The sequence below is a fragment of the Pogona vitticeps genome, chromosome 5, assembly GCF_051106095.1.
Source record: "Pogona vitticeps strain Pit_001003342236 chromosome 5, PviZW2.1, whole genome shotgun sequence".
Classification (NCBI taxonomy): Eukaryota; Metazoa; Chordata; class Lepidosauria; order Squamata; family Agamidae; genus Pogona; species Pogona vitticeps.
In genome coordinates this window covers 24,813,243-24,839,252 of record NC_135787.1, presented here as the reverse complement: position 1 = coordinate 24,839,252, position 26,010 = coordinate 24,813,243, and the positions used below count along the sequence as shown (strand labels likewise).

The 26,010-nt window shown below is 37.9% G+C and overlaps 1 protein-coding gene across 1 annotated transcript in view; it reads left to right on the top strand.

Annotated features, from left to right (window-relative positions):
- Nucleotides 1–26,010, top strand: part of COL25A1 (collagen type XXV alpha 1 chain) — a 385,643-nt gene that overhangs the window by 269,185 nt on the left and 90,448 nt on the right. The window contains exons 8-12 of the mRNA XM_073001823.2: nucleotides 7,210–7,281; nucleotides 9,106–9,213; nucleotides 10,058–10,093; nucleotides 17,984–18,010; nucleotides 20,505–20,549. Coding sequence (XP_072857924.2) covers nucleotides 7,210–7,281; nucleotides 9,106–9,213; nucleotides 10,058–10,093; nucleotides 17,984–18,010; nucleotides 20,505–20,549 — 288 coding nt within the window. The remainder of the gene's footprint in view (nucleotides 1–7,209; nucleotides 7,282–9,105; nucleotides 9,214–10,057; nucleotides 10,094–17,983; nucleotides 18,011–20,504; nucleotides 20,550–26,010) is intronic.

Here is a 26,010-nt window from a genome sequence, read left to right as displayed (position 1 = left end):
GCCTTGTTTCCCCCAATAATTTCATCTCATATGAGATCTTTTTGAAGACACCTCTGTTACTAGGATCAAAAAGCAGTTATTTCCCCAAAGAGAAGGTGGTGAAGGTAGAAAGAGGAATAGGAATGAGAAAAAATGGGGTGGAGGCAAACACACACACACACACACACACAGAGAGAGAGAGAGAGAGAGAGAGAGAGAGAAGTATATGTAACAACTTTCTACTAAACACTGTCCTAAAGACAGCTTACAGCAGAATGATTGTGAGCCGCCCAGAGTAGACTATGTCTAGATGGGCAGCATAGAAATAAATAAATAAATAAATAAATAGATAAATAAATAAATAAATAGATAAATAAATAAATAAATAAATAAATAAATAAATAAAATACATAAAATAAATAAAATACATAAAATAAATAAAATAAATAAAATAAATAAATAAATGATAGATCTAACTGATCCAATGTCAGTACAAATGTGTACTCTGTTAAACTAGCAGAAGATGGGTATGCAACTGGGTGAAAAATGAACTCAACAAGTAATAATTAATAGACATAAATTATCCTAAAAGTTTCAGAGTACTGGGTCTGATGCTGTTCAGCACCTTCATTAATTATTTTCATGACAGAGTTCCATTATCCAAAATTATTAATTTGTGAATGATGCAGATCTGTAGGGGGAAACTAGGATAAACTTTAAAGAGCAAAAGGTTTCACTGGAAACTACACATGAAATATTACTGTTTCACATATATTATTTGACAAGGGAGTGGGTTGAAATAGATTGCTTGATATCCTTTTTCAGAGAATGTACCCCCTAGGAAATATTCCTTTGTTTTCCACAGAATATTAACTGTCTCATGGTAAATAATTCCTTGTGTTTGAGACGTTTCCAAAAAGCATCACTTCCGTTAAATTTAAAGTTCTGTTTTGAACAAATATAGCATGTCAGGTGGAAGAATGCCCTTTGGCCTTATCATATTCGGTGGTATATTATTGTTTTAGTTTCGTAGCTGATGGAGGAAATAGCAGCTGCAATAAAAGGGTTTATATAAAGAAGCTCCTGCTGTGAATTTCAGGAACTATATAGAGAATGATACAAGACACTATATTCCCTAGAGCAGGTACAATAATGGGCACCCCGTCTGAGAGATTAATTAGAGCTTGAGGTGGCTATGGAGTGGGGAGGCCATCATATAATGTGTCAGGATCACTTTGGCCTGCAGCTTGAGTGATTTGATGTGAAATAGTAGCAGCTGGCTGCAAATGTATGAAGTGGAATTGGGCAGCAGGTGGTAATTCTCGTCTTGTTTGCCAGATCTTCATGGGTATATGTAAGCTTGTGTAGAAAGGTCAGGAGCAAAATATAGGCTTTATTGTTTCTACCATGAGATGCCAAGTTGAGAGATAAAATTTTGTTCATAATTTTAAAGGTTTGCAAAGTAGCTGCTGTTATATGATGCACTAGGTAAAGATTCCCCTTGACATTTAGTCCAGTTGTGTCCAACTCTAGGGCGCGGTGCTCATCCCCATTTCCAAGTCATAGAGCCAGCGTTTGTCCGTAGACAGTTTCCGAGGTCATGTGGCCAGCATGACTAGACACAGAACGCTGTTACCTTCCCACCATGGTGGTGCCTATTTATCTACTCGCATTTACATGCTTTAGAACTGCTAAGTTGTAAATAAGGAGAGCTATCATGAGGTGCTGCCAGAGACACCTAAGACATTTTGCTGTCCGGAGCAGAAGAACAAATGCTGTTCTTCCCAGCAAAATCATGGTATGTAGTATTCAAAACTAACAAAATTATTTTGGCACCAAATACTGAGAATCCCACAAGCAGCTTTCTCAATCTCCCTGGCTGAATGAATGAATGAATGAATGAATGAATGAATGAATGAATTAATATAACATTAATTAGTAAGTCGCAATTTGCCATCTTTTGTGATACCAAACTTGAGATCATAGTGTAACTCTGCCTAACGGTAGGGTTGGCCCAACATAAGTGAAGCAAAAGCTCTAGATAGTTGTATTAAACATCGTATTTGGGGAATTCCTGGTATGGATGACTGAACTCTTGAGGGAAGTGTAGTTGTTTTATGGCATATGGAAGTACAAGTCACATTTGAGTAAAAACCAGCCCATGATATTTTAGGCTGAACTACATATCCTAAGAGAAGTACTCCGCTCCAGTTTTCTTGCCAAGAATCCATTCCTGTTGTGTCTTCTTGAAATGCAGTCTTGAACTTCATTGCTAATTTATGAACAATACTTGTTCTCCAATATCAGGTTATCCAGAAGGCAGGAACTCAACCAGAAAAAAAAAGGATTAAACAAAGATTCAAACCTAATGATTGTACAGGAATACATCAAGATCAAGAAGACCTTCTTGTTCATGAAAGCCCTGAGGCTATACAAGAGGCATTTATATGCCTTTCTGTCTAGATTAGAAATTTGGATTGTGTCAACCTATCACTTAACTGTTCATAGCTACCATTTTGACAGCAAGAAAAATGGCCTTCTACATTTATTTATACAGCCCTGTATAGTCTAATTTTCTTGACAATGTATTTTTCAATGCTTACTTTTCTGCTATGGGACTAGTGCAAAGGTTGGAACTGTAATCAATTTGTACCGGTAGTGGAGTATAAACAACACATTGTTAGAAGCTGTTCTTAGTTTTCCAGTCACATTCCAGAGGCACAATTCTTTCAGAGCTTGTCGCTGGGCGGCCAAGACTTGAAAATGAACCTGTTCACCTTGCAGTGACCAGTCACAGAAAAAAGCAAGTTAATTGGTAGCATACTGAAGATTTTTTTTAAAAAAAGTTCGTACAGTGACAAACAGAAATTTTTCAGTGGTTATGGAATTTCTGATTCTGGCAATATAGGCTAATATAGGCTATTTCAATCCTGAGATGCTGAACTTGATTATCTGTTTGAGAGCTGATAGTGAGATTTAATGCAAGCCTGTGCATGAATTTTCATAAGTAACTCCCACTCTATTTAATGGGTCTTAACACAGCAACAAGCCAAACTGGTATAGAGGGCAGTGTTGGATGAGGATTTAGGAGACCCGGGTCAAAATCCCCACTTGGCCACTGAAATTCATCAGAGAGTGGCAATGGTATGCCACTCCTTGAACATCACACATATGTTAGAATCTGTTTTAGGGTCACCATAATTTGGAAGTGACTTTATAGGACATGGTAACAATAAAGCAGCATCTTTACAGAACAAACCAGCACCTGTTTCCAACAATAATCAGTTCAATGCTGCTTCATCACTCACAAATAAAGTCTAACACTGAAATATTTTCCCAACTGTTTGATACACCAGTGGCACTCAAAGCATTATTGCATTTGCAGAGCTTGGAGAGTTACTTTTTAAAAAAAAAATAATTAGTTAAAATTAGTTAAAATAAATGTACTACCTAATTTGTTGATATAGTTTGCAGGTTTACAATTTTTACGGTATTCCTCCTATTTTTAAATGATGTCTTTACTTTCCCATTTGATAAAAATATTGAGTACTTTCTAGTTACTTAAAAATCTGAATGTTTAAGAAACTGGTCTGTACTACCTCTCGTAGTGAATTTACAGTTCAATCAAGTGATACTCCTGCTTTACCATTTAGTGAGTCCAGTGATAAAAATAATTGTAAAATTGTGGTTACTTGATAAAAGGAATTGGGTTATTTTGCATTTATAACTGTAAGATAATGTAGTTGTACCTTAGTTTTGGGAAGGTAACTATTTACAATTGATTGATTGCCTGTACTTTGTTACTTCTGTGCTGTGATGCATAGGGATTTCATTTATCTGTAATTTTTTTTTTAACCCCACAACTTACTCTTCATGAATTTGCTTAATCCTGTTTCTGTACTTTGGGATGCCATGACACCAAAATTTCTCAAGGTTTCAGGATACAAATGTGCTTGCTATTTTTTTCCCTCTCGAACAGCCTTTTAAAATAAACAATATTAAAATTCGCGAAGCCTTTCACGGCCGGGATCTAATGGTTGTTGTGGGTTTTCCGGGCTCTTTGGCCGAAAACACGGCCAAAGAGCCCGAAAAACCCACAACAACCAATATTAAAATTGGTCAGCTTTTAAAGATTAATATTCAAAATTCATTCCCACTAAGTCCCACTAAGTGAGGAGGAATTAAAGAACCTTGTAATGAGAGTGAAAGAGGAGAGTGCAAAAAACGGTCTGAAACTCAACATCAAAAAAACTAAGATCATGGCCACTGGTCCCATCACCTCCTGGGAAATAGAAGGGGAAGATATGGAGGCAGTGTCAAATTTTATCTTCCTGGGCTCCATGATCACTGCAGATGGAGACAGCAGCCCTGAAATTAAAAGGCGCCTTCTTCTTGGGAGGAAAGCGATGACAAATCTTGACAGCATGTTAAAAAGCAGAGACATCACCTTGCCAACAAAAGTCCGAATAGTCAAAGCTATGGTTTTTCCTGTCGTGATGTATGGAAGTGAGAGCTGGACCATAAAGAAAGCTGACTGCCGAAGAATTGATGCCTTTGAATTGTGGTGCTGGAGGAGACTCTTGAGAATCCCCTGGACTGCAAGGAGAACAAACCTATCAGTTCTAAAGGAAATCAACCCTGAATGCTCACTTGAAGGACAGATTCTGAAGCTGAGGCTCCAGTACTTTGGCCATCTCATGAGAAGAAAAGAGTCCTTGGAAAAAACCTTGATGTTAGGAAGGTGTGATGGCAAGAGGAGAAGGGGACGACCGAGGATGAGATGGCTGGACAGTGTCTGCGAAGCAACCAACATGAACCTGACACAACTCCGGGAGGCAGTAGAAGACAGGAGGGCCTGGCGTGCTCTGGTCCATGGGGTCACGAAGAGTCGGACACGACTAAACGACTAAACACAAGTTCTTTGCATACGATAAAACTTGTAGCTAAGGTAAGATGGAAACAAAGTACAGAGAAAGGCTAAAGAATAACAGCTGTAAGAACTTAGTTTAAAAAATCATGAAAATATTTTTCACAAAAATGTTTTCTGTGGAGCAAAACTTTATACAGTACTGCTCAAAATGCAGGGGGGGGGTTGGTACAACATTTATGCTAATTCTGAAGGTGCTGGTCTTTTCACTCTTGTGCAGGAGTGAAAATTATCCCAGTAATTGACCATTTCTTCAATAAAGTGGATTTTTTTTTGTCAAGGATCAGAATATTTGTGACTATGCATTGTTTCCTTTCTACATACACTAATGAGATGGTGGAAGAAACGACAAAAAGGCAGCATCATGTTGTGTAATAAATGTATTCTTGGGAACTCCCTGCATAATATTGTTCCCAGAAGATTACTGGACAACAGTCTCAACAGTATTACCAAGGATATTGGCCTCTGTTTAGAGAACCAGTCACTAGACTCTAAATCACTTAATTCTTCTCAACCCTAATTCTCCTCAACCCTGAAATACCAGAAACATGTAAGACATTGGATGCAAGACATTCTTTATACATCTGATAGCCTTTTCTGAATGTGGGAGGGCCTGGAAATATCACAGTGAGTTAAACACTGGGGATTATGAAGGAATATGTATCTTTGCCCTTCACATAGTAGTATAATACAGCTTACTAATATATATTTAATGTTGTCACAGACTGTTTAAAAATAGTAGTCAAATTTTGAATGTTTCTCAATGTAACTTTATGTCAGTATGTGTTTAATGTTGCATGGAAAAGAGACCAACATAAAATGCAGAGCTTTGGGGGGTGGGTGGGACACGTTTTCAGAGTTTTTTGCTGTCTACATGGCTCCATGAGACTGCTGTAGGGCAGTCTCTGTCAAACGTCCCCTCCCCCATTTTCATGGATGACAGTTCTCTTAATCCCTGGTCATTGGCCATGCTGACTAGCCTGATGAGAACTGTAGTTCAATAATTTCTGAAGATCCTAGGAGGCGGGGAAGGTGGCCTATTCCTGTCTTGACTAATAAGACTAAAACGTTAGAAATATTCACAGCTGTTGACTATTATATCTTTGGATGACCTTATCCTTTCTGAGAATCCTCCATGAAACTAAATCACTAGCAATGATCATCTTCAGGAGCAAATCTGAGAATAGAGAAAGACACCTACTAAATTTCATGTCTGTTAAGTTGTTGTTCTGTGTGATGTTTTGTGTTGTGTTATTTTGGTACTATGTGTGTGTGTCCCCAGGGTCTGCCAGGCTTCCCCACAGTTGCTGCCCTTCACAGTAATCAGATCCTCACCGTCAAGGTTTGTGGATGACACATACCAGCTAGCCAGTCTTTCCATATCAACATAGAAGTGTCATGAATAATTGGTTTGCTTTCAGAAGGTGGTCCATTTGGCCTACACATTCTGTGGCTGATTGGGACCACACTGGACTAGCAGTTGGATTGAGTCCTTTTTAGGCTAATGTTTCCAACATACCTGGGCATGTGTGGTTTCCAGAAGCATTTATTCCAGTAACTGCTCATACTCCAAGAAGAGGTTGCCTTATCCCACAATGAGACCTGAGCCTCATCTACCTTGCATTTTGGATCTCGGTACTGTACCACCCATATGTATTTCTCAGCAAAAGCAAAGTTAAACTGCATTGTAATTTCCTTATAAACAGCATGTAAAGTTCAGAAAGCACTGGATGAACTTGTATCAAAAATCCTGATGAAAATAGGAACCCATGACTTTTGACTGGATAATTTCCTGCTTTGAATTTTTTGAAATTTAAGCAGAAATTACTGTATTTATCTACGGACCAGCAACCTCAGTTTATACTGCAGTAGTGGCCCTATTGTTCATGGCGCAATATGGTGTTTGGGAAGTCTGACTGAAAGCCGAACTGGTGCTTTGTCTCTTGGAATCTTTGCTTATGAAATGGAATAAAATGGTTATGTGTAGATCTTCCAGATTCTGAGGAAGTTCAAAAATTAGAGTTGCAAGCTGCATTTAGGAATGAGCTTGACTTGGATTGCTTTTTATTTCATAAAATGGTAATCTAATGAAGGTTCTCTCTCCTATCTTTTAAAACTGTTTGATAATTCCATTTTTAAACTTGCACAGATTCTTTTATTAGACACAAGCACCAGTTGGTTATTATATTTGCTGCTACAAATCTAATGTATTTGTTTCTATTTCTTTCTCGGGGCCTTCTGATGTCTATTCTTCAACTCTTTCACCTCTGAACTTCAACCTTTGACCTCACCTGCCTGCTCAGATGGTGTTTCCTAAAATCAATCATGGGTTTCTCTCTGCTGATCAGCAGCTCATTAAACGCCGCCTCATTAAGGTAGTGCTTAATCTCTCTTTCCACCTTTGCAATGCTCTTGCTTGGGGCTGTTTGCTGAATTGCAAATATGGCTGAGCCACTTTGCTATTAATGAAGTGTTTTTGTTGTTGTTTATAGAAAGAGTAATATTAAACTGTATAGAACTTTGCTGTAAATTGCATAATTAATTTTATCAACTGTTTGCTGCTCACCTTTTTCACTGGAAACTGGACAAAAATTAGTCTTTTTGAATGCAAGTGATTGTGATTCAACAGTTCATTATCCAACTAGATTAAATTACTATGTGGATATGTTGAAGCTGTAAATATTGCTTCTCGGTGGTCACTGTAAAATGGATGCTAAAAAGAGATAAAGTATTATTGGCATTTGCTTGATAGGCTGAAAAGTACCATACAGCTTTTTGACTCAAGTGGTTATATTTCTGTGTCACTTTAGAATTCAGTTAGTGCTTGCTGAGCTTCATAAACCTGTTTATGAAAGCTGCTGTGAGCTGTAAACTGTAAGCTGCTGTAAAAGCTTTACAACCTTTTTGTAAGTCTAGTGATTCAGTCTTTAACAGGAAAATGATAACCAAGTAAAACATTCCCCCCCCATAAACACATTGGTGGAATTTTCCAAATATCCCTGAATTAGAAAAGGTTAAACTTTTCTGTATATTCCTCAAATGCAGAAATTAAATGTTACTACCGTATTTTTCCATGCATATGACCCTCAAATGTATAAGACAACCCCGTAATTTTGTCCCTTGCTGGAGGCGGAGCAGCAGTCAATGGACAGCCATGAGGGGCTGCCTGTGGACTGCTGCCATCGCCGGTGCCGCCAGATCACCTCCTCCAGCGCCACTCGTGGGCTCCCTTCGGTTAGGGGACAAGGCGGCAATGTGAGCTGGAGGTGAGCCCTGGCAAATTGCACTGGAGGATGTGATTGGACTGAAATTGCACTGGAGGATGTGATTGGATGGAAATTGCACTGGAGGATGTGATTGGATGGGCAGCGGCAGCAGTTCAGTGGGCAGCCATGAGAGGTGGCTGAGCACGGTTGCTCCTTTGCCTCCACCTCTGCCTCCTTCCGTGTATAAAACAACCCTCAATTTTTCCTCTAATGATTTTAGTGTCGTTTTATATACAGAAAATATGGTAATTGAGGTTGCCGTAGTTATTGTCAGTGTACTTGTGAGATACATTAATACACATTCTCTCTTGAATTGTGATGCAATTCACGATGTTGTAAAAACTATGCAAAAGCATGCTATATGTGCAGTTCTAGGTTGTGTTGTCTTTCTAGGCCTGTGCATGAGATTTGGATGCTGTCAGTGGATTCAGAGCCTGCGGGACTATCCCAGTGAAAATGGCTGATATTTTGCCCTCCCCACACATCTTCAAACACATTAAACATCAAATGCACACAGAGCACACTGGAATAAATGAAATAGAAAGCTATAAAAACATGGATAACTGAAGCCAAATGCTTGTCTAAGAGTATTCATAGACAGCTGACCAGCTTAAGTTCATTGTGTTCCTCACTACTGCCTACATCTCAGAATCCGGCAGAGCACCAAACAAATGTTTGTGAGTGGGAGGCCTGAATTCACTTCCCTCACTTCTGTGAACAGGTGGCTAGTACTGTACTCTCAAAGATTTATAATCCGCATGTGCAAGTTGTTCTGCATGTAACTGAACTGAGACCTTGTTTGGCAAACGTTTTGAATTATTTTTCTCTTCTACAAACTTCTTCTTGAAACGTTGCATCTCTCTTTAGCTGAATACTTGTGTGCTAATAGCCAAAAGATGCATACTAATGCTAATTTTGCTGACTGGTGTTAAGGGAGATCAAGGACAAGCTGGACCTCCCGGGCCTCCCGGGCCCCCAGGACCAAGAGGTCCACCTGGAGATACTGGCAAAGATGGACCCCGAGGAATGCCTGGTGTACCAGTAAGTCAATCTTTAATGTACATTAGCATTATAGACTTAGATAGGCTGTGTGTGGCTGTAAAGTATTAATTAGTTAATTGTGGCTAGGATGCTATTGAGCACACTTTGTGCAATTCTCAGTTCCAGCAGCAGGCCTACTTTATACTCATTTGCATAAAGAAACATCCAAGACCTCTTTCAGAAAAAGTTCCCAGCTGTTGAGAAATAGTCAGGTGAGTCAATTGGTCCCACTGGCATATGGACTGGATGCTTATCTGGCACCCAAACAAAACTTCACCTGTCAAATACTGCAGCTGCCGGCTGACTCCTCCTTCCCTCTCTGTTGGGTCACACATTTACACTGGGGGGATTTTAGCTGCACCAATATTCAATATGATCTAGAGTAGTAGTTCCTAACCTTTTTTGAGTTGCGACCCACTTTTATTATAGCCAAGTGACCTGGTACCCCACCACCACATTTGCATAAAAAGGCATTTCTTGTTGGGGGGGCGGAAGTCATCCTTTTTGGGGAAAGAGAGGTGTCTTTTTCCTCCCAAAGGGCTTGTTCCTCACATATACACATGCAGGACAACTTTAATATGCCACTCTGAAAGGTCAATAAATAAATTATTAAACAAGGGCTACAATACATATAAGGTGACTGGCGGCCTTCAGAAAACACTTTGTGACCCCCCCAATGGTCAAAGCCCCCAAGTTGGAGGACACTGATCTAGAGCCATACCCATTTAAAACCGTCTTGTTTATTTATAATCCACCTTAACACTAAAATATAGCCCTCAAGCTGACTTGCAGACTGACTTTTATCACATAATGGTATTTACACAGATAACATTTTGTATTTAAGGGTGAAGCAGGAAAGCCAGGGGAACAAGGCTTGATGGTAAGTCCTAATTTCTTAAATCTGTTACACTGAAAGATAAGAAATCATGTGTTTTTTTCCCTCCATAATTTTTCATTTTTCTGGACGTTATGTACATTACTATTTGTGAAGCCCCTCGGAGTTACAAGGCCAGTCAGTTCTCAAAATTGACTAAAGTGACAACTTCTCTAAACAACAATTTAAGAAAAATTTTAAAGTTCTTTCTCCTACAACAGAAGGAAAAGACTGTCCCTAACTTTGATAAGACTTTTGTATTCATTTAAGGCAGTACTTAATTCAGTAATACTTAAGGTTTGGTGAGAAGGTTAAACATTTTTAAATCCTTTCAAAAATATAATATATATAACCTTTTCCCCCCTGGAAGAATCATACAGCTTCATGTTTCTGTCTGAGGTTTTGTGGTTCTTTTTTCTCCAGTATTCATTGTTACATACAGCTATGACATCACCTGCCCGTCACTGCTGAAGCTGTGTGTCATCTGCCAATGGCGTGACGGAGGGTGGGACATAAGGGGTGGAGCTGTTATATATAAGGGGAGTGAATGGTGTGAGAGATTCAGATAGGGCCAGATAGGGCTTGGAGATAGGGCTTGGAGATAGGGATGGTTAGGGCTTGGTGATACTGAGAGATAAGAACTGTGCTACATAGTGAGGGTCTGTGAGAGAGTGTGTGTGATTGTTATATTATTATAGTGATTGCTTTATTATTTATATTCAAGTGATTTACCATTCCTTTTGTTTGTACACAATAAACCTAAGTTTTTATTTTGAAATCATACTTTGGCCTGAAGCTTTATTTGAGGGAATGGTTGGTGGCAGTGGAAACGAAGAGTGATTGAGTGTGATGTAACGGCCCCTTTGTGAGGTATAAGGAGGCTGTTACATTAATTATTAAGGAGTTTGCTGTCGTTCTGCAATTTGGGCAGGACTGGACAGAAGTGTGATAGTCTTTAGCAATTACCAGCATTCAAGGGTAATCTTAATAGGCATCCATGGCTCCTACTTAATTTTAACAAGGAGACACTTGAAATTTTGAAACACAGAATAAGCTTTGCTGGATCAGACTGTCCATCTCAGCTGAAACCCTGGTTTTTACAGCGCCCAGGTCAACATTTCTAGGAAATCTATGAGCAGCTTGGGTTTAAAAAAGGTCAAGCATAGCTATATTTCTAAAAACAATTTCCTTTTTTTTATGATCAGATACACTGGCAACTGCTGGATAGCTCAGTGGTTTAGGCCTCTGGCTGCAGACCCAGAGGTTGAGAGTCCAGTTCCCCACTGTGACACCTTGACAGGGACTGGACTTGATGATTCATAGGGTCCCTTCCAACCCTGCAGTTCTAAGATTCCAAAGCCTGATAAAATATGGCATGAAAGTGAACCAAATGTACAGTGGTGCCTCGACTTATGAACGTAATCCATTCCAGAAGATGGCCGTAACTCGAAATGGTTGTAAGCTGAAGCACCATTTCCCATAGGAATGCATTGAAACACAATTAATCCATTCCGGCCGGGGGCGGGGGAAATCACCTCCCCCCCAAAAACCACCGCAAGATCCATCAGAAACGCGATTAATCCATTCCAGCTGAAGGGAAAAAAAACCCCCAAATTAAACAAACCCTGCAAGAACCATCGGAAATGCAAAACAAAACAAAACAAAAACAAAAAAGCAAACAAACCCTGCAAGACCCATCAGAAATGCTGAAAAAAAAACAACCCCCAAAAAACGAAGACTTCAAGACCCATCACAGCACAGAAACATAACCCCCCCAGCCCAAAACCACACTGCAAAACCCACCCAGAACAGGCAGTTTTTAAAAAGCAGAAAGCAGCACCTTGCTAGGCGAAGCCTCCTCCAAATGCACACTCTCTAACCACTGGGGCAAAAGAGCTACGAAGAAGCAGCCTCTTCACCCCAATGGTTAGCAGTTTGAATGAAGCGCCTTTTTCACTGTCTTTTTTCCGATTGTAACTCGAAGCTCCGGTCACAAGTTGAATCAAAATTTTGCGGCCGGAGCTGGTCGTAACTCGAATTGGTGGTAAGTTGGGATGTTTGTAAGTTGAGGCACCACTGTATAACTATGTCCTGTTGAAGTGGGTTCCAGTTTAGGCAATCTTTCCAGAGTTTTCTAGACATAAATTATTGAGAAGTAGTTTACTAGTCCCTTATTCTGTTGGTATTTGGGGGGGGAGGAGTGTAGCTTGTCCAAGGCCATACAGGTGGTATGCTTGTAACCCAAATAAAACCACACAGCTGGGTGACTTCAGGTGGTCCCTCTCCCAGGAAACACAGCCCAGACAAAGGGATACAAATGGAAGCTATTGTTTTCAGGGGAAGTGATCAGGCAATTAGGCCAGAATGTTCCCTTTTTCCAACAAGCCATCATAGAATTTTGGCTTGCTGTTCTGTGCAAACATAGTCACTTTTACAGCTTTAACTTCTATTAATTTTATTCTTTGCTCAAAACTGAAGATTATGAATGGAGCATAGATGCTAAAACAAATGATATACACTGTGCTATCTAACTGTCCAGTTAAGTTCTCTGCCTTGATATATTAATAGTTAGAAATTTCCATTGTACTCTCTGGGAGGCTGTTTTGATGAAAGGCAGAGCAGGAGAGGAAGTCATAAATAGATCGCAAACAGATTATCTGCAATGGCTTCATGGCTCAAAGTGCCAAACTTCCCTTATACCCACTGCCACAGGAGAAATCCCTCCAAGGACTATGACTTCTGTTTGGCTCAAACCAGTGAGCTGGAAGCTCACAGGATAAAGAGCACTTGTCAGTATGAATAAATAGTGAAATGTGTTTTTGAGGTAGGTTTTAATTACAATTGGCATATCCAAGCACAAATGCTGGAGGCAGCCACTTTGCTGAGGAAAAAAAGTGATACATTGTGTGATTCATATGATACAACCACTCAGGCAGTATTATTGGTTGTATTATTGGTTCTTTTTTTCTTTTTTTCCTTTTTACCCCCAGAGTTCAAGATTTTTTTTAAGAGTTCAATGATTTATTTTTTTATTTTATGTATTTAAACATAAAATACATCAACCAAAATACAAATCGACTATGTCCCTCACCACCATATTCAGGACCTCTTGCAGTAATCCTCTTCTTCCTCTATCTTTATTCTTCTTCTTCCTTTATTGTCCTCTTCTTCAGAACTGCATTGATTCTTGATTTGGAGCTTTCCCTTCTCCTCTTGTTAGCACATATTCAAGAAATTTGCCCTATATATCATAGAAATTATTCTTTTTCATTTCTACTTTCTTAACCTTTAAGTTACAAGTTAACTTATCATTTATAGTAATGTTCCATATTTCATTATACCATTCTTCCATTTGAAATTCAGACTTTGATTTCCAGTTCCTAGCTATTATTAATCTAGCTGTTGTTAATAAATTGGTAATCAATTCTCTAGTCAACTTATCATATTCCACATCTCAAATATTGGTAACAGAGCTATCTCAGGATTAAATTCTATATCTTTTTCACATATGTCATTTAGTTGTTTAAAGATTAGTTTCCAAAATCTTTGTACTTTTTTGCATTCCCACCACATATAAAAGTATGTACCAATTTCCTTCTCACATTTCCAAAAGACGTTCAGATAACTAGCGTTAATTTTATTCAATTATCGGTTCTTAAAAGTCTCATATTTTATATACATTTCAGATACATAATAGTCGCTGAAATGCTGTTGTGCAACTCTGCATGTGCAACAGAACTAATGTCATCATGAGTGGCAAATCACCACTAATTAAAAGCAGTTTCTGGATGCATATAACTTGTATACAATGTGATGAAGTCACATGGACTTTGAAATAGCCAAAGGAAGCCTTTAATCAGAAGCAATCTGCTGTCGCTGCTGATGTCATCACCACTGCACATGTGGAACTACACAACAGAATTTCAACCTTTATATTTTAACTCTTCAGTAGTTATAGAAAACAGTGGGCTACCACATTTGGCTGTGCTGATGTGTAACCTATACCCTGGGCAAGAAGCTATGGTCAAAATAGAATATAGAGAAATATAATGGTTTTAAGTTGGCATAGATGTGAGATGATATTGTACCTCCTTATCTGTTCAAACTTTGTGATGGATTCAGATGAAGAAGGAATGAAGATAGTGGAAGAAACATAAGTAATATCAGAAACAAGAGACAAAAATGTTATGGCACTTTGAAGACTACCTGTGCCACAACATTTTTGTCTGTCAGTAATATAATTTTTGAAGGAAGTAGCCATGTTAGTCTCTGTAACCGTATTGGAGAAAACAATAACAACAAAAATGTCTCTTCATTTTTTTGTTTCTAGGTTTTGTTTTGTTTTGATCTGGTATCAGTCATGTAAAATATGCAGGTGACACCATGTTAGAAGAAGAAAATAGCAATAAAACAGTTGTGAAAGTTAAAAAAAGAAGGTACAAAACAGGATTACAGCTGAACATTAAGAAGACAAAACTCATGAATACAAAAGAATTACACAACTTTAATAACCTGACAGTGAAGAGACAGAAATTGTTAGGAATTGTTTATACCTTCATTCAGTCATTAATCAAAGTGGAGATTGCTGTCAAGAAAAAAGAAAAAGACTGAGACTTCAAGGGCAGCTTTTAAGAAACTAGAAAATTGTAAGGATGTTTGGCATGAGACCAAGGCTAAGGTCATCCTTGTTACAGTATTCCTAGTATGTGTGGGTGTGAAGCAGGACAGTGAGGGGAAGGAGAGCTATACAAATATCATGTACTGCAGAAAGATGTGTTCTAGATTTAATCAAGTATCAACTCTTGTACAATTACTCAAATGAAGCTGTCATGCTTTAGACATCATGTGAGAAGACTAGACATACTGGAAAGCTCAATACTTTGGGAAAGTTGAAAGCAGTAAGAAAAGAGGAAGGCCAAGTATGAGACAGATTGACCCAATAAACAAAGGTTTGACTTTAAGTTTGCAAAATTTGAGCAGTGCTGTTAGCAACACCATATGTTGCAAGCAAGTTCACAGCACATAACAAGTACAGTGGTGCCTCGCTTGACGAGGATAATTAGTTCCGTTGAAATCGATGTTAAGCGAAATCCTCTTCAAGCAAAACAAAAAAGCCCACTGAAATGCATTGAAACCAGTTCGGTGTGTTCCAATGGACTAAATACCTCAGCGTCCAGCGAAGATCCTTCGGTTCCCGAAGCAGGGAACCGATCATCATTAAGCGAATTTTTACCATTAAAACATCATTTTGCGATCGCTTCATCATCAAGCGGTTTCATCGTTTAACGAGGTAATTGTTAAGCGAGGCACCACTGTATAGATTATACAAATACCTAATTTATTTCCAGCAAAGTATTTACCAGTTTGATAGGGAATCTTCTTATCCTTCCATATTCATACTCATTTGCTTTGGAAAGTGCACTATAAGTTGGAACAGTCCCTTCTGAACTTCTGTCAACGATAGAGAGAGGAGGCAGTCTCCTTCATGTTAAAACAATCCAATCTGGCCACTGTTTTGATTGGCATGTCACAATCTTAGTAAGGAGGAAGGACAGATTCTGCTAGGCAACCTCTTCCATCCCACTTCCCATGTTCCTTTCGACAAGATCTGTAGAAAAACCTTGGCCATACTGTGATGGGCATCCTTTGCTTTCTTCCTAATGTAGACATTGGGTGGTCTCACTTGTGGCTGAGAATAATAATAATAATAATAATAATAATAATAATAATAATAATAATAATAATAATAATAATAATAATAATAATAATAATAATAATAATAATAATAATAATAATAATAATAATAATAATAATAATAATAATATTTTTTCCATCACCAACACCGTGCATTTGTATCTGTCATTTTCCTGGTAATGTATTTTAAGGGGCTAGCTTAGATGTAATGATATACAAAGTTACATACCAAAATAGGAAGTTACTTTACATTGAGTTAGAATATTGGTCCACCTACTCCAGTAATCTGGATGTTCAGTGATAGATCTCCACAGTTTCAGGCAGGATTCTTTCCTAGTCCTGCATGTGTAGCCTGCATAATTAACTTATAAACCACTCAGAGAGTGCCTTTTAAAAAATATTAAAACAGATTCAATAATAATTACCGTATTTTTTGCACCATAAGACACACTTTTTCCCCACAAAACAGGGGGGTGGAAAGTCTGTGCGTCTTATGGAGTGAAGAAAACAGATTATATTTTCCTGTTTTCTTCTCCTAAAAAATTGGTGCGTCTTATGAAAAGGTGCGTCTTATGGAGCGAAAAATAGTACATATAATACACATTGGGCTATCCCAACCAACACCACCTTCACTGTTGGGACTAGGTGACCAGAAGTATCAATTTATATCCCTTTTCACACTGTACCTCTCCAAAAATACATTGATTCTTTTGCTGGCATACAGATTTCCCTCCTCAAAAAAATAAAACAAAAAAAAGCTCCAAATATGAATTCCATTCATCTTTAAAATCATTAAACTTTATCATTCCTCTTCTTATTTTCATTTCACATGTTAGCTTATCATTACTCGCTAAACTCCACATTTCTTTGTACCAGTCTTCAAGATTAATTTGTTTGGTTGTTGTGGGCTTTTCAGGCTTTTCCAATTCTTTGCAAATATTAATCTTGGTACTGTAACCATTAAAACAATGAACTCTTTCTGTCCTTTTTTAAGAGGTCATTCTTAATTATATTTAGGATGGCAATGATTAGTGATATCTGAATTTCATACCCAGTAATTTCTCTAATTTTCTTAAAAACCAGCGCCCATTGTTTCTTTCTTATTTCACATGTCCACCACATATGCATATAAGTCCCTGTTTTCTTTTTGCATCTCCAGCAATGAGATGGTATATTTTTATTTATTATGTTCAATCTTACTGGAGTAAAGTACCAGAGAGTGCATTGAGCACTGTGGGGCAGTATGTAAGCAGCACACTTTGCTTTTTATATGAAGATGCAGGAGATTGATTCTAAAACCTTCTGCACACAAAGCATGTGCTCTAGCACTGAGCTACATCCCTTATCTAGTATAGTACCTGGCATTCCTTGGTAGTCTCCCATCCAGTACTCACCAGTCTTTGGCATTTGAAATCAGGTGAGGTCAGATGTGTTCAGGGTAATTTGATGGAATATTTTGCTGGGCATTCCTTGATGCCTCCCACTCCCTTTTGCCAGAGATAAACATTACAGTATATGACAATTTGAAGAGAGAGATTTTCTTAGTTCTTGGATTTAAATCTCCATTTTAAAAAATAAAGTCTCCACTCTTTAGCTCTTAGATATGACAATGAACAAGTTCCATACATAGAATTTACTCATGTGGATGAAGGTGTAAACATCATCCTAGGCCAGGTATTAAGTGGTTGAAAATGCCAGGCGTCTCCCCATCCTAACTGCTGCAGCCACACAGTCAAAAAAGCAGTCTAATATGCCTTAGTTGCTTACATGTTCTATTCAAAAAATACCTCCTTGCTGTTTTTTACAATGAAAACATGCTATTTACAAACATGTGTCACACAAACATATAAAGCGAAAAGCACAAGCCACATTTTATCAGACGTTAAAAGCAGAAAAACTTCCCAAAGAATAATAGGCCTGTGGGTGTCAGTAGTTGATGGGGAGGAAGTGCAATATAGGATGATTACTCCAGGAAAAGGCAGGAATTGAATTAATGCAGCCTGTGGTTGATGGTGAAGTGATGGTAAAGAGAAAAGAAATGTATCTGTTGTACTTTTGCAGCAGATATATGTATTTTCCTTGTTGTGCGAAAGCACCAGCTGAGTAGTTCAGAAAAGGTTGCCCAATGGGACTTTTTTAATTGGTCATTTAAACTTAAATTAAATGTATTATTATGCTAATTGAATTGTTTTCCCTTTCTAGGGGCCTCAGGGGCCTCCAGGACAAAAGGTATAGTATAAACAAAGCTGTGAATGTGGTTATACTTTTCTCATGCCAAACTGGGAGCTGTAGGAATAAAGGGCATTGGTTACTGTATCCCTCATGGAAGCAGTTGCTTTAAAGCTCTGTTTTTCCAAAATAGGTCAACATAATACAAGATGTTAAGTAACTAATTCCCACCCACCCTTACATTGTTATTCACAGGGAATCCAATCAACGGCTAGCAAGAGTTGTATTTAATGCATCTATTGAACTTGCAGGTTAAAAAGAATTGCTTTAATGTGCTAACCTGAACACTTGTTAAAGATGAAACCAAACTCTAAACATTGTAGGAAGTGTAGCTAGAATTTCAAGTGGGAAGCATGGTCTTATTCAAATAGATCACTGCCATATGTCCAAAAATGGGGGAGGGGGGGTCAAGAGAAACAAAGGATTCTAGGTGTTACTGATAAATGGGCTTGGGGACTGGCCAGTGTCTTCCTATTTCTGTTGTAAGCTGAGAACTAACTTCCTGCAAATGCTTCCGTTATTATTTACACACACCAGGGTTGATGGCTAGCACTTGATAGAATGAACCCACAATTTATGGACTGCGCTATTAGACCAGTGCTAAATTTATCAGGCATAAAAACATATGAGATGGATTTTTGCAGACCGTTGGCTTACACCCCCGTTCCACTCTCAAACTATCAACAAAGCCAAATTGTTCTAAGAGCTGTTTCAAAATGATAAGTTATTATAAGAGCTGTTTCATAAAACATAATGTTCAGTAACAAAAACTGAAGGAAGCAAAGAAGAAGAAGAAGATATTTACAGGTGGGAAATCTTCTGTTTCTAAGTCACAAGTGGAACTGCCGTTTTTAAAATCACCATTGTTGCAGAATAAAGTAACTGTCAGCTTATTTAATGTTAATATATGAGGTTGAAGGGAATGTGATGTAGCTAGCAGTGTTGCAACAGAAGGATTTCAGACATCAAAATTACTTATTGCCATTTTAGAACTGTATCAAGAGACACTGTATTGCAAGATTGTGCCACAAATATAACTTTTAAATGTAATAGGCATTTAACAAATGTAATAGAACTTGAAACTGAAGATGCTGTTTCTTTCAGTATTTTATACAGGGAATCTTGCTAGGGCTTCTAGAATATTTCCAACAAGCCCAGGCTAAGGATATGTATTTTCACTGGCAATTTTCCCGTATGATCTTTAGTTCCTTTACAATATATAGCCCTTTTGAACAGATGTTAAGTTACATGTGGCACAATCTAAGGAATTGTTTAGAAATGAAAGACAAATTGATGGTTTTGATTTACTACTTTCCTGAAGCTTAGCAACGTGCTGCTACAAGCTGCACGGCTGTTTTCTTCACATTTTAAGCTATCGGTGAAAATGCAGAAAGGCCGATGTGTGAGTTATTCCAGAGGGGTTGGAGATCTAACTATAGTTAAAATTATGCCATGTGGTTTTCTAAATTAAATCATTTTCAGTGCCAGTTGTCCTTACTCATCAGTTCATTCCCTTTCCTAGTAAAGGTAAATGAAACTCATGGTGTTACAGAGGATTAGTATCTCTTTGATAGGTGTAAATATTATTTATTATTTATCTATTTAAACTATTTTAACACACCTTTCTCCTTAAAAAGGACCCAAGGCAGCTTACAACAACTAAAATACAGTATTTAAGCTAATAACAGATAGTATACAATACTAAAAGGATAAGTGAATACAATAGCAAAAAAGTAAGCAACATCAAAACACATTCAATGCAGTAAGGTACAACAATCCATTTTTAAAAACCCCACTTGGCAGCCATTCACTCAGGGAAACCTTGGCTGTCCACTGATACACTGAGCAGTTGGAGGATTCATCGTGAAACATAGAGGAGAAACATCCCCCTTTTTTGGTCCACAAGCCACACATTTGTAGACCATGGTAATTTTTCATAATCCAGTACTGCTGTTGTTCTTCATCATAAATAACTACCAACTGGGGAGTATTTAATTTTCAGTATATTGCAGGATAGTCAAGTAATATGTAAATAAGATTCAGTGGGTTCAAATATAGATCAGCTGGGTTAATAAGTGAATTTTAGGAAATTTGGGAAGTCATAATGTATAAAGTCCTGGATAACATTCTACATAACCGTAAGAATATCAGACTTTTATCTCTTTTAACCATTTTTAGCACACATATAAGAAAATGCTTTTGTCTGTGATGTGTAATTTTGAAATATAATAGGAGGACAATAGAACAGAAAGTCATTTAATCTTAGTCCATCTCTAAAAGTTTTAGAGATCTTAGTCATCTCTTAGATATCTTAGTCATCTCTAGGAGTTCACAACTTCAAAATATTGTACTCAGATATTTGAGAGTACAACCGTGGGCATGTCTACATAGAAATAACACCTATTGGGTTCAAAGGCTTTGTTCCTAGATGACTATTTACAGGATAGCAGCCTTAAGTTCTGCATTAACAATGAGATGTGGTATCTTTCTGCAGGGTTTCCTTGGTGCACCTGGCATTCCAGGAATGGATGGACAAAAGGTGAGCTCCACACAATTTCTGCTCTGTTGTTTGTTTGTTGTTGTTGTTGTTGTTGTTGGCGGCGGTGGCTTTTGTTGTTTCTAATGATAATGGTGTTGGTAGTGATACAGTGCAGTCATATAAATATCTACTTAGAGATGATTTCTATGTAATTCATTAGGACATTACGTTTTTGTAAGACTACAACTCCTAGAATTATAGCCAGTGGCCATGCTAGTTGGGATGTTCTGGGAGTTATAGTCCAGAAATATTTTCCTTGTTTTGACTTTTTTCCAAGTCAGTACTGTATGTGCTGAAATGTGGCCGTAAAGTGTTAGTTTTACAAAGCTGGCCAAGCAAAAAATTATTTTCCCTCCTAATTAACAAAAAGTGAGTCATTAAAATAAGTAAGTAGAAGAAACTCATTAAAATAAGTCTTGGCCAGTGAATTTATGGATGCAAATACAAATGATAAACAATTGCAGCTGTGGAAATCATAAGCTAAAGCTGCTGGACTTGAAAAGTGCAGTGGTGTTTTGCAGTTTCAGTATTACTTGGCAACGAGAGTAGAAAAGTATCTAGAGAGATTAAAAAAATCGAAAGAAGAAAATAAAATTTTAGGAAGAAGGTTCAGAGGAGGCCAAATGAACACATTAGACTGGAGGAAAGTGAGGGATTATGAAGCTAAATGGGAAAAGAAATAATCTTGTCTTAGATTGATGTATTTAATTGATAAATAATCCAGTTTCCACCCCTATACTGTCACTAAATTGTGTCACAGTTCATCATGACTGGCAGCTTGTATTCAAAGCCTTACTAAAATAGCAGGGGTTGTTCACATCACGAATATAGGCTGTTGACAAATCTGTCGACAAAGTTGGCAAAACATTAGAAAAGTACTACACATCTGTTGTTCCCATGAACAACAACCTTTATATGCAGCTTTTTTTGCTAAATAGTGTGACTGTCATAGTATAATGGAGTCATTGCACTTATACTGGGACAAACTATTATATGCAACAGGATTATTTACTTCAGTGCATAAAATGCCATGCCAAAAATGTTAACAGTAACTACATTGTTTGAATGAGTTGTCTATAGTAATCATATTTATAGCAACAAATGTGTGGATCTTGGCTGATAAAGAATAAATATTGGAGTAACTTGCGATTTGGATACAATATCTGTAAATCATGAAGATCATATAGTTGCAATATTGAAAAAAAAAATCCAGACAGACATTGTCCTTCTCAAGTTAGCATGAAATGAAAGATCTGTAACATTAAAATAGCATTCACATGTTGCTGTGTGAAGAACAATGTTGAACTCTTTCTGCCATCTTCTATTCAAGAGCTATCTAGATGAACAGTTGCCACAGAACCCAGGTCAGGCCCCTTTGAGAACCCGCTCTGCCACCCTACCTGTCTTCAGATGGGGACTCTCAAGGAAGTGGTAAGAGGTGAGGGTGTATTGAACTCAGTGAGGTCTGCTTTCCTGCTCCTACACTCCAGTTCTCTGTTCTAGCAATGTCTCCTGGGGCTTTAACTCACAAATATGCTGCCACCATCCCCATAATTTCAAACCCTCTGTACCCCAAAATCCAACCAACAACCAGAAAGAATGTTATGTATTTTATTTGAAAAGAAAAGAATAAAGCAGTGAAAAAGAAAAGTTCCACACAGTTACTCAGAAATAGATTTCTCAGTCTAGTGGAGCAAAAGCAGAATACAGATTGAGGATGATTCAAAGAAGCAACCCACTGGAAAATAATAAATTCTAATCTAACCTATCCCATACTCAAATCTAAGGAAAATAGGCTGCAATGGACTTAGTTTATTCATGAGCAAGACCAAGCTGTGGAGAAGCAAACCCCCTCCCATCAGAGGATGCTGAGGCTCAAAGACTACCTGCTTTTAACTTCCCTTTATACAAGTAAATGTGTCAATTTCTGTGGCTGGCTGCTACTCTTAATTACCTTTCATCCCTTGGAATCCACTTTTACCTCTTATTAGGACAATTGATCGTTTCCTCAATAGCTTCTTAATGACTCTTCTTCCCACTGCCAAAATCTACACACCCTGGTCCTGAAGCATGGAAGGGAAGTCAGGATGCCCAGTATACATAAAAAAGAATTTTGAAATGTAAGATAGACATGAGAGCATTATCTTAGTCCACTTCGAAATATTCTGTGATAAATGACAAGAAGGTCAGTTCCTTCTCTCAGTTTGTTCTTTGAAGGGTTTGAAAAAGGAAGGCCAGATGGGCATTGCCCCTTCAGACGCTGGCCTTTTTCTTCCACAGTGGCCAGTGCCCTCTGCTGTGCCCAAGGACAGAACGGCAGGGCACAGTTCTCTTGTTTGGTGCTTTGCTTTGCCTCCAAGCGTCTGTTGCCTGAGGAGATCTACCTCATATAAATAGTATGGCTGGCTCTGTGGATCCATGTTGTACAAAGCTGATTCCACTCTTTGCTTCTGATTTTCCATTTGAAGGCAGTACTGTAGATACAGACATAAATGATAATCTGAAATTTTCATCTTTCTCTACATTCTTCATTTCATTTATACATTTTTTCCCCAAATTGGGATTCAAATAAAATTAGCTACAGGATGCTGCTGGTAATGGCCTCTCAGCCTGGCTGCAACATTTGACAGAAGTAATTTAGCTTGTCGATAATTGCTAGGATCAATTTTTATTAGGAACATGAAACTTGTGTATAGAGACTTGCAGTGGGTGGCCCAGACCCACCTCTGTGAGTAGCCTTAAAACCAGAATATGGAAACATTATTTTTTGGATTAGAGATTCCAGTTCTTCTGCTATTGTGGGCACTGGTCATGTAAGTGGGGATTCTCAGAGTGGTTTTTTCATCATCATCATCAACAACAACAACAATAACTTTTTCACATTCTTTCTAGAAGTTACTGAAAGAGTATGGGTTGAATTCTCAGTGGTATTCCCATTCTTGCATGCTAGTGTTTAGATTTTGGTAGCCATAGATTGATGAGCCAGGGTTTACAAATTACATTTTGTAGCTAAGCAGACATAGATGAGAATTCTTCTAGCCAGGCAAAATGTCAACCTTGTCTGGAAACTTTCTGGTTTTCTTGGTCAGGACAGTCAATAGATTGTCTAAATTGTCTTTAATAGATTTACATGGAGTCATGAATGCCTACATATATCTCTGACATACAGGCCCACCATGATTGACTATCTGGGGCCACAGGACGAAAGATATGAGGGTTCTAGGCATATATAATCTGACATTTCCTGAGATAATGTATTCTTCACTAGTTTTGTTTAAAAAACAACTCCCCTATTTAAACAAATGCTTGCCTTTTTCCCCAGCCAAAATCCAAGCTCCTGAATAAATGTTCCATATGCTTTGAGGCATTTTTCTCCTTTGCCTTTTAGTGATTTTGCACTCCTGAAAAGTTCACTTAGCCTCAAGTACCCTCCAAAGGAGAACCCAATCAAATGTAAGAGGCTACCATAGAAAGAGAAACTAGCCAGTCTCCATGTGTACATAGAAGAACTTTTAATACTCGTACATATGCAGGCCTCTTTGGATTGCAACCACTTTCTCTAAAAACAAACTTTCTATGTTCAGCCATCACTCACCAACACTGATTAATAAGGCTATTCCCTTAGACTTTAACTTACTGAAACTATCTAAGCTGCTAACCATTGCTTCACCCTGTGGTAATGAATTTTATGAGTTAATTTCAGTAATGATGATAATGCAAGTGAACAAGAATGTCTAAGAGCTTGAGTCTGTAAATTAATCTTCAGTCCTGTGTACCCCTTAATACTCTTCATGGGAATATGGATATATTTCTCTGTCAACTTTAAACACATTCTTATTTGAGTGCCAAGTATATATACTAACGAGAGAAATAGATGTATGATTGCACAGCTAGTAGATATACTTGACCCCCAAATTCTTTGTTGTTTACATAGATCAGAATAAAGCAACAATATTACACAGCCATACATATATAATCTATATGTAACTCTACAAAGATACTTTGTTTTGGCTCCTTCTGTTACTGATTTGTATGTCCCTCTATACACCTACTGGGTTTTAATTTTACTTCTTGGAATGTGAAAGGGAATTTAGCTTAGAAGGGAAAGCAGATGTACACATTTTAAACTACAGATATGAATTCTATAATAAAGCCTTAGATACAGGTAGAACTTAAAATGTCACCATGATTTGTGTTTAATTTTGTCATCACATACAGTATTGCTGTCAAGATGAGACATGTGAGAGATGTGTATTCCTCACCTCACTTTTAATAGTGAAGAGTGTTGGAAGTGACAGATCAGCACACATATCGAAAGCTGAATCACTTTTCACAGTTTGAAGACTAGTATGATTTTAAGAGAACTTGTTGGAATTGATCAGTTCAATTTCAAAAGAACAGACCTGGAACATTCTCAATGTTACGGGCTGTTAAGTGATCTCTTGCCCCCTGACTTAGCAGGATAACATCCATGTTAGGGCAGCGCTTTACTCTGTAGGCTTTCCATTGCAATGCAGATGACTATCTGGGTGACAGATTTAACTCAGTGCTGTAATTTTGAAAAACTGAAGAGAGAAAAACTTTCCTTGGACATGACATTCTAGTTTTTAAGTACCATGGGTCCAAGCCTGTTTTAGCAGGACAGATAGGTTTCTCTTCTGCTGCAGAATAAGCAATGACTACTAAGTTGTTCACATGCTAGATGAATTGGAACTGAAAGATAGGAGCCATACTGTATACTGACATTGAAGAGTTAATAGTGTTCACACAGGTGTTCTTTTTAAACATTTGCCTTCTGTGTCTGGCAACATCCCAGCATTTCTAAGCAAAATTTTCCTGCCAGAAGGTTAATCCTTCAGATAGGGTAGGAAGCCAAGGTTCTGCCAGTTTTGTGAAATGCAAAGTATTGTTATGCAAGATGTGATGTCAAGTGAAGCTGGAATAACTGTAGTGCCTGACTTAATTCTTCCATTGTCCATTGCAGACGTCTGCAATCTCAGACTAAAGTGAAGGCCTTTTGAGAAATCAGTTTCCCCTTTCAAAAATAGACCTTCTGAACTGAAGCTGAGAGTTGCTGTGGGAGACCTCCTAGAATTTCTGGCCACATCCCTACAGATTTGATGATATTTACTACAGGTCTAGCATGCAAATGGAAGGCGTTTAAGAATGTGTGCCACTGGAAAGCTTAAACTGTTAGAGGTGTTATTCCTCAGATTCTGGAATAACTCTATGGAGTTCAACAAGAGGTCTCTCTGAACATGATCCTAAATACTATGTTTTTAATAAATTTTGAAAGAGTAAAATGTCTTATATAAAGAATTGCTATTGGACCTGTTTTGGATAAACCATAATAAAGAACAAAGGAGAGTTTCCAATGTGGTTGGAACTTTTAGCTAGTTGATAGATGACATGAACAAAATCTTCCAGTGTAAAATAAAAAAGTAGAGATTGCTAATCCTCA